The sequence below is a fragment of the Ranitomeya variabilis genome, chromosome 4, assembly GCF_051348905.1.
Source record: "Ranitomeya variabilis isolate aRanVar5 chromosome 4, aRanVar5.hap1, whole genome shotgun sequence".
NCBI lineage: Eukaryota > Metazoa > Chordata > Amphibia > Anura > Dendrobatidae > Ranitomeya > Ranitomeya variabilis.
In genome coordinates this window covers 121,221,391-121,233,853 of record NC_135235.1, presented here as the reverse complement: position 1 = coordinate 121,233,853, position 12,463 = coordinate 121,221,391, and the positions used below count along the sequence as shown (strand labels likewise).

The window sequence follows — 12,463 nt, the reverse complement described above, 5'->3', positions numbered from 1 at the left end:
CCTGACAAAACCTTGATGAATTTTTGATAATCATTGGTGAAACCCAGAAAACGCTGCAACCCCTTGAGGTCTCTGGGTTGCACCGAATCAAAAATGGCCTGTACCTTTCTGGGATCCATCCGAAACCCATTGCCAGAAAGGATGATCCCTAGAAAGGAAAGCTCCTGGACACAAAACAAACATTTCTCGGGTTTAGCGAACAGAGAATTTTCCCATAACCTGTGAAGAACAGCACGTAAATGACCAATGTGGAATTCCTTGTCAGGCGAGAAAACAAGGATATCATCCAGGTATACAACCATAAAGCACCCGATAAAATCAGAAAAACCATCATTCATGAAGTTCTGAAACACCGCGGGCAAGTTTGTGAGACCAAAGGGCATGACCAAATTTTCAAACAAACCCTCGGAGGTGAGAAATGCCGTTTTCCACTCAGCCCCTTCCTGAATGCGGATAAGGTTATATGCTCCCCTGAGATCAAGTTTGGAAAACCACTTAGCCCCAGACAATTGGTTATAGAGATCAGGAATGAGTGGGAGAGGGTAGGTATTTCTCACCGTAATTTTATTTAGTTCCCAGAAATCGAGGCACGGGCGTAAACCACTATTTTTTTCCTTGACAAAAAAAAACCCATGGCCACAGGTGAGACAGAGGGAGTCAACAGTCACGTGGACAGACAGGGATCACAGAAGGACAAATCAAGATCTAACAGAATCAGGTTCACATGCCGAAGGCAGAACTATAGCTGACACCGCTAACAGGATGCATAGGAGCTAAATAGCAAACCTGAACCCATAATGAGGCAGAGCAAAGTTAACCCTTGACATGATCCGACTGGAAAAAGGGCAGACAGGATTAAACCCTGGAACGGATCATGACACCACCAGTAATATATTTTATGCTATGGTTACATGGCGGCATGTGTGAGGTGAGAATTATATTGTGCGCCTCATTGATAGAATATTACAATTTCTTATGGTGGGGCATTTAACCTAAAATGATTGCGACATAGAGATATAAATGTACAAATGTTTCCAAATGTGTTGGATTTTCTGTTTTCTTCGTTACAGGAAAATAAAGGAGACGACACAAAGCTATATGAATAATATTGGGCGTTTTATCACTTCCTTATCTTTTATACTTATAAATTTGAGGTTCTTAGTGCACATTTTGATCAAATTGTGCAAGCCCATCTGCCAACGACAAGGCGACCTCATCAGATGGGGCCCTACACTAACAGACTAACCTATTTATTGTGTTTTTACTATTCTTATTATCATTGCAATCCTTTCATTAATATTACAATGTTATAATACTTATTATTGCTATTACTATTCTATTTTATTACTACCACTATTTATTAAAAATATTTATATTTATTTATGTTTTGTACTTACTGTTACTAATATTATGACTATTTTTACTAATATTTCTATAATTTCTCTATTTACCATTAATTAGTTACCTATTTCTAAAGCTTTGGATCCAGAAGAAGGCAAAAAAACCCTAGACACTTTCAGCCAATTTATGTCACAGGGGAAAAATTCCTTCTTGACCCCGAGAAAAGGCGATCAGTCATAGAACCCTGGATCAAATCCCCTAATACCTATTCAAATGTTAATAAATGTTATTTTATTTATAATATTATAGTATAATGTTATTATTACTTTACTAGATAAATTATTACTGATTAATGATCATTAATATTACACTTTATACTATATTATATTACTATTCCACTAGTGCTAAAGAATTATGTACTAATTATTATAATCATTACCCTATTTGATGTTGTTTTATTATTATTATTATTATTTATATTATATGTAATTTGCTGCTATTTTACTGATATTATTATTACATTACTAATATTCTACTGTTAAAAAATATTTTATTCTAGATATTTTTGGATTATTACTATTTTAATATTATAATTATGATTATTATTATCATTATTCCTACATTTGTATTAATATTTTACAAAAGCTATAAATTAAATCCTGATTCCACAAGATGTTCATCCAGAAGAAGGCAAAAACCCCTGGACACATTCGGCCAATTGGTGTCTCAGGGGAAAAATTCCTTCTTGACCCCGGGAAAAGGCAATCAGTCCTAGAACCCTGGATCAAATCCCTAAAAACTATTAAAAGTTGTTATTATTAATATTTTACTTCTAAAATTATGGGATAATTTTATGATTATTTTACTAGAGAAATTATTACTGTTTTATTATCACTAATATTACACTTTATACTGTATTATATTACTATTCTACTGCTGCTAATTCTTCTATAATCTTACTAATACCTAGGTCCTTATTCCTAAAGCTGTTGATCCAGAAGAAGGCAAAAACCCCTGGACACATTCAGCCAATTGGTGTCTCAGGGGGGAAATTCCTTCTTGACCCCGGGAAAAGGCAATCAGTCCTAGAACCCTGGATCAAACCTGCTGATATTATTTTTATGCTGCTATCATTATTATACAATTAATATTATAGTTACTCTTCTTATTAGAATATTATACACTATACTATTATTTCTAATATTATAAAAGTATTTGTAACGTTTTTACTACATTTTTTATATTTTAATCTAATAATTACTATTTTATATCTATTCTTTTTATTAGTGTTAGATTTGAAGCTCTTGATGTTACTCAGCTTCAGACGTCCATCAGCGTCTCATTGGTTTGAGGAGGATGGTCCAGATGATATTCCTCCTTCCTCTGAGGTTGGTGTTGACATAATGGAGGATGGACCGCTGGCGGATCTTCTGTCTCCGTGCCGGCTGCTTCTGAACTCTTCTTGACGAGTTGCTGTTCTCCTGCACAACTTCTTTTTTTGCTTCTGATATCTTCTCATCTTCTTCTTCTTCTTCCTCCTCTTCGGTGTATTCTGCCTCATCTTCTTCAAACTCTTTTACCTCCCGATAATTCATTGCATCCTTGGGCATCTCCATCTCCTCTTCTTCTGGCTCCTCTGGCATCATTGATATCGGCTCAGGTTTTTCTTCATCCAGAGGAAATGGCAGATATTTCTTCTGAGCTTCTCGGTTGGTCGGCATGAGGCGCTAAGAAAAGAAAAGATTCAGTCAGTTGTCTAATGAGATGTTCCTTTACATGTAAGGACAGAACATGGATGACATAATATGCGGTATGATCAGAGACCTCCATATTGAAGATCGGTGACGGCAGGAATCTGGTGCAGTAGATCGGAAGTTGTTGTTCTCGCTCCTCCTTTGTGCTGGGATAAGCTGGAAAGAAAACACGAGCAGATAAGGGATCAGTCACACAATGTGCAGAGGAATCAAATCATTAAAATTACAGGAAAATCCCTTTAACCCAACATCAATGTGACCTGATAGATTGTGAATGATTCTGGTCATAGAAGAGCATACAGTCTAATGAAATGATTTTCTGACTTTCTGCTCATCTACATTGTGCTGCAATTCTGTGCTGGAATAATAGATGTTCTGGATTATCAAATGCTGGATTAAAGGAATGGCACAATATTTTCAAATTAAGTAGGAAATACTTTTATCTATAAAATAATCTCACAAGAGAAGTATCCAGGTCCGAACACACATTCCTGGCGGAGGTAGAAGTCCTAAAGAAAACAGAATGCGGTCAGTGTCTACTTATCACTCCTCAGGGGTGGAGAATGGGATAAGGGGTCCGGTTATAATGTAGCTGCTGACCCCCAGAGATCCGCGGCTCAGAGATATCCTGTATATATCTTCTGTAGTAGCCATAGAAAAATCTGTGAATCCAAAAAAGATTTAGTCACAGATCTGATAATGACACAAACACTGCAGATTTCCACTCATATTCATAGTGAACGTCCCCCCGGTATCGGACCCCATTACACACATACATTACTGGGAGCTTCTACAGTCTCCTGATAGCAGAGGCCCCAGTACAGGTAATATCACATACAACACGTATGGTGCACTGGATTGTACTGGCGCCCTGTAAATAAAGGTACATGGCATACAGGTATTTCTGTGCTCTTCATGCCCATAAGTATAGATACGTTCTCAACAATGACAGCCACATAGGCCTCATTACCAGCGCATAAAGCTGGACCCCCAGTAACAGTGCCAGAAAACTAAACCCATGGACATTAGTGACAGAAAAATGTCCGTCAATAAATAATACTGGCAGCAGAGTGTCCTGTGTAACCTAAAGATAAACGTCTGCTTTCCTGCAGCCACTAGGGGGAGTACAGTGCACCAGTACATATATTATGCAGATGGCTCCCCCTAGTGGCGGGTGACAACAGCCGTTGTGGCAGATTTCTCCTACTCTAAGTTTAGGTGAAATGATAAAATCATCAGCGGATTCCATATAACAAGAAAGAAGCTTCAGGGAGATGAGATAAATCAGTGTCAGTTACAGCAGATGATGGGATGGGAGCACTCCTCACCAACATTCATCTTCACCGCTCACTGTCCTGTAACAGACTGAGGATCACTGACAGTTTGCTTTCTTTTCAAATTCAAATGCAGCGATCCTATTGGCTGCTGACCAGTGTTATGGAACACACAGAAATTAAAGGGACAAGATGTTGTTATATCTTTCTCTGCAGAGTATTTCATATATGTGTGCTGTAAATCTGCTTATAATAGGAAGCTGTGGGGATAATCTGGGGGACACAGCTTTAATGTTCCATACAGAGAGATTTCAATTTAAATAAATTTCATATGAGAACATTAGGGACCCGATTCATTAAATGGAAGGAGTCATAAAAAAATATTTCCACCAATTCAAAGAATAAGCACTTTTAATATATTTGTAAAATACTAACATTTGTTTTTAATGGAGTAAAATATGAAAAATAATTTAAAGTTTTTAGATATTTTCCACTTTGGAACACTAGGGAGAGCTACTGCTGAAGTTTTCAATTAAATCCTAATGTACTGCTAGCTCACATTACGACTGCAGTAAAAGTGGGCGGGATCTGCTCCCATGTGTATGATGTCACTCCGAGTCCTCTCCTCCCTTTTTGGGGTTTGCATTACAATAGATAAGGGAGAATGAAGTTTGGGATCACAGTGCATAGCCATTTTTTTGGTGACTGCAGAGTTATGCTGACGTGTCTACAGTGTCACTGAGGACGGCTGTTAATTTGTGCTGCTTACTGTGTCACATGCTGGAGTTAGATACGCTGAGTGTTTTAACCCCTTAGTGACAGCCAATTTGGTACTTAATGACCGAGCCAATTTTAACAATTCTGACCACTGTCAATTTATGAGGTTATAACTCTGGAACGCTTTAATAGATCCTGCTGATTCTGAGAATGTTGGACTGCCTGTGGACTGGATAATCTGATTGTTAAATGCAAACTCAGCCACGGTGTTGTGAACTATACTTCTTGGCTCCCTCTTGTGGTCACTAGTGATTTGGCACTTGGATTGTCTTTTACCAGGTTGGTACTCACCTGCTTCGTTAGGCCTGGGGTGTTGCTATTTAGACTTCCTGGATTCTCAGTCCAGTGCCTGGCATCGTTGTAATCAGTTCATTTCTGTTTGCTCCTGTCTTAAGGTCCTGGTTCTTTGCAAGAGAAGCTAAGTCCTGCTTCCTTATTTTTTGTTATTTTGCTTTGTTCATATTTTTGTCCAGCTTGTACAAAATGTGATTCCTGATATTGCTGGAAGCTCTAGGGGGCTGATATTCTTCCCCCTCACCGTTAGTCGGTTTGGGGGTTCTTGGATATTCAGCGTGGATATTTTGCAGGGTTTTTTGCTGACCATATAAGTCATCTTACTATTTTCTGCTATTAGTCAGTGGGCCTCTCTTTGCTAAAATCTAGTTCATTCTTACGTTTGTCTTTTCTTCTTACCTCACCGTTATTATTTGTTGGGGGCTGTATTACTTTGGGGTCTTTTCTCTGGAGGCAAGAGAGGTCTTATTTTCCCTGATAGGGTTAGTTAGTTCTCCGGCTGGCGCGAGACGTCTAGGATCAACGTAGGCACGTTCCCCGGCTACTGTTAGTGTTTGTGCTAGGATCAGGTATATGGTCAGCCTAGTTACCACGTCCCTATGAGCTGGTATTTATGTTTGCAGACTTTTGCTGTAATCTCTGAGATCCTTGCCATTGGGATCATAACACCACGGGCAATGAAGAACACCAATCGTCCTGCTGAGATGTAGCAAGACACCTCAAAATCTGTTCATGTGACTGATTAGTCCTCTCCGTCTGACCGTTGGTCTCAGGATGGTAAGCAGAGGAGAAGGTCAATCAAATCCCCAATCTTTTACAAAATGCCCTCCAAAATTTGGACACAAATTGTACCCCTCTATCAGAAACCACATTCAAAGGCACACCATGCAGCCGTACAATGTGCTCAACAAACTACTTAGATAGTGTTTCAGCATTAGGCAATCCTGCCAGAGGTTCAAAATGCACCTGTTTACTGAATCTGTCAACCACTACCCAGATTACAGTTTTGCCATTGGAAGGAGGGAGATCAGTGATAAAATCCATGGACAGATGAGTCCAAGGTCTATCTGAAATTGGCAATGGCACCAATTTCCCAGCCAAACGGTTATGGGAGCTCTTAGCATGGGCACAGGTATCACAAGCAGACACAAACACAGTGATATCAGAGGTCATGGAGAGCTACCAAAATAGCCTAGCAATGGCTTTGCCGGTGGCTGAGATCCCCGGGTGTCTACTGAGAGGTGAATCGTGGAATTCCCGGAGAACTTTCAACCGGTACTGAACGGGACAAAGAGCTTATTATCAGGCAAAGAAGGAGAAGCAAGAGACTGAGCCTTCCGAATCTCCTGCTCCAATTCAGAGGATACTCACTTAACAACCACCCCATGCTCAAGAATGGAGGAAGGAGGTTCGGGGGGTGATATCGGATCAAAACTGCGAGATAAGGCATCAGCCTGGACATTCTTGGAACCAGGTTGAAAATTGATGAAAAATGAAAACGAGAAAAAAAAGTGACCACCTAGCTTGCCTATGAGTTAACCATTTGGCAGATTCAATATAAGACAAGTTCTTGTGGTCCGTAATCACCGTGATCCAATGAACCGCCCCCTCCAAAAAATGCCTCCATTTTTCAAAAGCCAAATTTATGGCCAATAACTCCCGGTTACCATTGTCATAGTTCCTCTATGCAGAAGAAAACTTCCGGGAAAAAAAGGTACATGGTCTTAAATTGGTCAAAGTAATGGGTCCCTGAGACAACACTGCCCCTACTCCCACCTCTGATGCGTCCACCTCTATAATGAACAGTTCAGATGAATCGGATGAACCAATACAGGAGCAAACATAAAACACTTCTTTAAAGTAACAAATGCTTCAACTGCCAAAGGTGACCAAACTTTGAGATCAGCCCCCTTGCGAGTGAGATCAGTGAGTGGCTTGACCACCTGACAAAAACTTGATGAATTTTCGATAATCATTGGTGAAACCCAGAAAACGCTGCAACCCCTTGAGGTCTCTGGGTTGCACCCAATCAAAAATGGCCTGTACCTTTCTGGGATCCATCCGAAACCCATTGGCAGAAAGCATGATCCCTAGAAAGGAAAGCTCCTGGACACAAAACAAACATTTCTCGGGTTTAGCGAACAGAGAATATTCCCATAACTTATGAAGAACAGCACCTAAATGACCAATGTGGAATTCCTTGTCAGGCGAGAAAACAAGGATATCATCCAGGTATACAACCATAAAGCACCCGATAAAATCAGAAAAACCATCATTCATGAAGTTCTGAAACACCGCGGGCAAGTTTGTGAGACCGAAGGGCATGACCAAATTTTCAAACAGGCCCTCGGAGGTGAGAAATGGCATTTTCCACTCAGCCCCATCCTAAATGTGGACAAGGTTATATGCTCCTCTGAGATCAAGTTTGGAAAACCACTTAGCCCCAGACAATTAGTTGTAGAGATCAGGAATGAGTGGGAGAGAGGGTAGGTATTTCTCACCGTAATTTTATTTAGTTCCCAGAAATCGAGGCACGGGCGTGAACCACTATTTTTTTCCTTGACAAAAAAAACCCCGCGGCCACAGGTGAGACAGAGGGAGTCAACAGACAGGTGGACAGTCAGGGATCACAGAAGGACAAATCAAGATCTAACAGAATCAGGTTCACACGTTGAAGGCAGAACTATAGCTGACACCGCTAACAGGATGCATAGGAGCTAAATAGCAAACCTGAACCCAGAATGAGGCAGAGCAAAGTTAACCCTTGACATGATCCGCCTGGAAAAAGGGCAGACAGGATTAAACCCTGGAACGGATCATGACACCACCAGTAATATATTTTATGCTATGGTTACATGGCGGCATGTGTGAGGTGAGAATTATATTGTGCGCCTCATTGATAGAATATTACAATTTCTTATGGTGGGGCATTTAACCTAAAATGATTGCGACATAGAGATATAAATGTACAAATGTTTCCAAATGTGTTGGATTTTCTGTTTTCTTCGTTACAGGAAAATAAAGGAGACGACACAAAGCTATATGAATAATATTGGGCGTTTTATCACTTCCTTATCTTTTATACTTATAAATTTGAGGTTCTTAGTGCACATTTTGATCAAATTGTGCAAGCCCATCTGCCAACGACAAGGCGACCTCATCAGATGGGGCCCTACACTAACAGACTAACCTATTTATTGTGTTTTTACTATTCTTATTATCATTGCAATCCTTTCATTAATATTACAATGTTATAATAATTATTATTGCTATTACTATTCTATTTTATTACTACCACTATTTATTAAAAATATTTATATTTATTTATGTTTTGTACTTACTGTTACTAATATTATGACTATTTTTACTAATATTTCTATAATTTCTCTATTTACCATTAATTAGTTACCTATTTCTAAAGCTTTGGATCCAGAGGAAGGCAAAAAAACCCTAGACACTTTCAGCCAATTTATGTCACAGGGGAAAAATTCCTTCTTGACCCCGAGAAAAGGCGATCAGTCATAGAACCCTGGATCAAATCACCTAATACCTATTCAAATGTTAATAAATGTTATTTTATTTATAATATTATTGTATAATGTTATTATTACTTTACTAGATAAATTATTACTGATTAATGATCATTAATATTACACTTTATACTATATTATATTACTATTCCACTAGTGCTAAAGAATTATGTACTAATTATTATAATCATTACCCTATTTGATGTTGTTTTATTATTATTATTATTATTTATATTAAATGTAATTTGCTGCTATTTTACTGATATTATTATTACATTACTAATATTCTACTGTTCAAAAATATTTTATTCTAGATATTTTTGGATTATTACTATTTTAATATCATTATTATTATTATTATTATTATTATTATCATTATTCCTACATTTGTATTAATATTTTACAAAAGCTATAAATTAAATCCTGATTCCAAAAGATGTTGATCCAGAAGAAGGCAAAAACCCCTGGACACATTCGGCCAATTGGTGTCTCAGGGGAAAAATTCCTTCTTGACCCCGGGAAAAGGCAATCAGTCCTAGAACCCTGGATCAAATCCCTAAAAACTATTAAAAGTTGTTATTATTAATATTTTACTTCTAAAATTATGGGATAATTTTATGATTATTTTACTAGAGAAATTATTACTGTTTTATTATCACTAATATTACACTTTATACTATATTATGTTACTATTCCACTAGTGCTAATTCTACTATAATCTTACTAATACCTAGGTCCTTATTCCTAAAGCTGTTGATCCAGAAGAAGGCAAAAACCCCTGGACACATTCAGCCAATTGGTGTCTCAGGGGAAAAATTCCTTCTTGACCCCGGGAAAAGGCAATCAGTCCTAGAACCCTGGATCAAACCCCCTAATGCCTATTCAAATTTTAATAAATATTATTATTTTATTTAAAAAATTATGGTATAATTTTAATATTTTACTAGAGAAATTATTACTGATTAATGATATTTAATATTACACTTAATACTGTATTACATTACTATTCCACTGCTGCTAATTCTTCTATAATCTTACTAATACCTAGGTCCTTATTCTTAAAGCTGTTGATCCAGAAGAAGGCAAAAACCCCTGGACACATTCAGCCAATTGGTGTCTCAGGGGAAATTCCTTCTTGACCCCGGGAAAAGGCGATCAGTCCTAGAACCCTGGATCAAACCTGCTGATATTATTTTTATGCTGCTATCATTATTATACAATTAATATTATAGTTACTGTTCTTATTAGAATATTATACACTATACTATTATTTCTAATATTATAAAAGTATTTGTAATGTTTTTACTACATTTTTTATATTTTAATCTAATAATTACTATTTTATATCTATTCTTTTTATTAGTGTTAGATTTGAAGCTGTTGATGTTACACAGCTTCAGACGTCCATCAGCGTCTCATTGGTTTGAGGAGGATGGTCCAGATGATATTCCTCCTTCCTCTGAGGTTGGTGTTGACATAATGGAGGATGGACCGCTGGCGGATCTTCTGTCTCCGTGCCGGCTGCTTCTGAACTCTTCTTGACGAGTTGCTGTTCTTCTGCACAACTTCTTTTTTTGCTTCTGATATCTTCTCATCTTCTTCTTCTTCTTCCTCCTCTTCGGTGTCTTCTGCCTCATCTTCTTCAAACTCTTTTACCTCCCGATAATTCATTGCATCCTTGGGCATCTCCATCTCCTCTTCTTCTGGCTCCTCTGGCATCATTGATGTCGGCTCAGGTTTTTCTTCATCCAGAGGAAATGGCAGATATTTCTTCTGAGCTTCTCGGTTGGTCGGCATGAGGCGCTAACAAAAGAAAAGATTCAGTCAGTTGTCTAATGAGACGTTCCTTTACATGTAAGGACAGAACATGGATGACATAATATGCGGTATGATCAGAGACCTCCATATTGAAGATCGGTGACGGCAGGAATCTGGTGCAGTAGATCGGAAGTTGTTGTTCTCGCTCCTCCTTTGTGCTGGGATCAGCTGGAAAGAAAACACGAGCAGATAAGGGATCAGTCACACAATGTGCAGAGGAATCAAATCATTAAAATTACAGGAAAATCCCTTTAACCCAACATCAATGTGACCTGATAGATTGTGAATGATTCTGGGCATAGAAGAGCATACAGTCTAATGAAATGATTTTCTGACTTTCTGCTCATCTATATTGTGCTGCAATTCTGTGCTGGAATAATAGATGTTCTGGATTATCAAATGCTGGATTAAAGGAATGGCACAATATTTTCAAATTAAGTAGGAAATACTTTTATCTATAAAATAATCTCACAAGAGAAGTATCCAGGTCCGAACACACATTCCTGGCGGAGGTAGAAGTCCTAAAGAAAACAGAATGCGGTCAGTGTCTACTTATCACTCCTCAGGGGTGGAGAATGGGATAAGGGGTCCGGTTATAATGTAGCTGCTGACCCCCAGAGATCCGCGGCTCAGTGCCATCCGGTATATATCTTCTGTAGTAGCCATAGAAAAATCTGTGAATCCAAAAAAGATTTAGTCACAGATCTGATAATGACACAAACACTGCAGATTTCCACTCATATTCATAGTGAACGTCCCCCCGGTATCGGACCCCATTACACACATACATTACTGGGAGCTTCTACAGTCTCCTGATAGCAGAGGCCCCAGTACAGGTAATATCACATACAACACGTATGGTGCACTGGATTGTACTGGCGCCCTGTAAATAAAGGTACATGGCATACAGGTATTTCTGTGCTCTTCATGCCCATAAGTATAGATACGTCCTCAACAATGACAGCCACACAGGCCTCATTACCAGGGCATAAAGCTGGACCCCCAGTAACAGTGCCAGAAAACTAAACCCATGGACATTAGTGACAGAAAAATGTCCGTTAATAAATAATACTGGCAGCAGAGTGTCCTGTGTAACCTAAAGATAAACTTCTGCTGTCCTGCAGCCACTAGGGGGAGTACAGTGCACCAGTACATATATTATGCAGATGGCTCCCCCTAGTGGCGGGTGACAACAGCCGTTGTGGCAGATTTCTCCTACTCTAAGTTTAGGTAAAATGATAAAATCATCAGCGGATTCCATATAACAAGAATGAAGCTTCAGGGAGATGAGATAAATCAGTGTCAGTTACAGCAGATGATGGGATGGGAGCACTCACCAACATTCATCTTCACCGCTCACTGTCCTGTAACAGACTGAGGATCACTGACAGTTTGCTTTCTTTTCAAATTCAAATGCAGCGATCCTATTGGCTGCTGACCAGTGTTATGGAACACACAGAAATTAAAGGGACAAGATGTTGTTATATCTTTCTCTGCAGAGTATTTCATATATGTGTGCTGTAAATCTGCTTATAATAGGAAGCTGTGGAGATAATCTGGGGGACACAGCTTTAATGTTCCATACAGAGAGATTTCAATTTAACCCCTTCCCGACCTTTGACGCAGCGTATGCGTCATGAAAACCTGTGCCAATCCGACCTGTGGTGCAGCATAT

At 38.7% G+C, this 12,463-nt stretch overlaps 2 protein-coding genes across 2 annotated transcripts; both read right to left on the bottom strand.

Annotated features, from left to right (window-relative positions):
- Positions 1–2,519: 2,519 nt before the first annotated feature.
- On the bottom strand, positions 2,520–3,752 carry LOC143768481 (uncharacterized). The gene is made up of 4 exons (XM_077257162.1): positions 3,696–3,752; positions 3,556–3,604; positions 3,166–3,251; positions 2,520–3,068 (listed from the first exon to the last, which is right to left on the bottom strand). The coding sequence occupies exons 1-4, from the start codon at positions 3,747–3,749 to the stop codon at positions 2,673–2,675; spliced, it is 585 nt and encodes a 194-aa protein (XP_077113277.1). The 5' UTR covers positions 3,750–3,752; the 3' UTR covers positions 2,520–2,672.
- Positions 3,753–10,185: 6,433 nt separating this feature from the next.
- Positions 10,186–12,168, bottom strand: LOC143768480 (uncharacterized). Its single transcript, XM_077257161.1, has 5 exons — positions 12,126–12,168; positions 11,401–11,462; positions 11,261–11,309; positions 10,871–10,956; positions 10,186–10,773 (listed from the first exon to the last, which is right to left on the bottom strand). The coding sequence occupies exons 1-5, from the start codon at positions 12,133–12,135 to the stop codon at positions 10,378–10,380; spliced, it is 603 nt and encodes a 200-aa protein (XP_077113276.1). The 5' UTR covers positions 12,136–12,168; the 3' UTR covers positions 10,186–10,377.
- Between the last annotated feature and the right edge of the window lie 295 nt (positions 12,169–12,463).

Bases quoted from the DNA above. Each gene is read 5' to 3' on its own strand.
- LOC143768481 (XM_077257162.1), bottom strand. From the start codon at position 3,749: ATGGCTACTACAGAAGATATATACAGGATATCTCTGAGCCGCGGATCT. The intron at 3,252-3,555 runs GTGAGATTATTT...TTTTCTTTCCAG, and splicing joins CGGACCTGGATACTTCTCTT to CTTATCCCAGCACAAAGGAG. The intron at 3,069-3,165 runs GTCTCTGATCAT...TTCTTTTCTTAG, and splicing joins CACCGATCTTCAATATGGAG to CGCCTCATGCCGACCAACCG.
- LOC143768480 (XM_077257161.1), bottom strand. The intron at 10,957-11,260 runs GTGAGATTATTT...TTTTCTTTCCAG, and splicing joins CGGACCTGGATACTTCTCTT to CTGATCCCAGCACAAAGGAG. The intron at 10,774-10,870 runs GTCTCTGATCAT...TTCTTTTGTTAG, and splicing joins CACCGATCTTCAATATGGAG to CGCCTCATGCCGACCAACCG.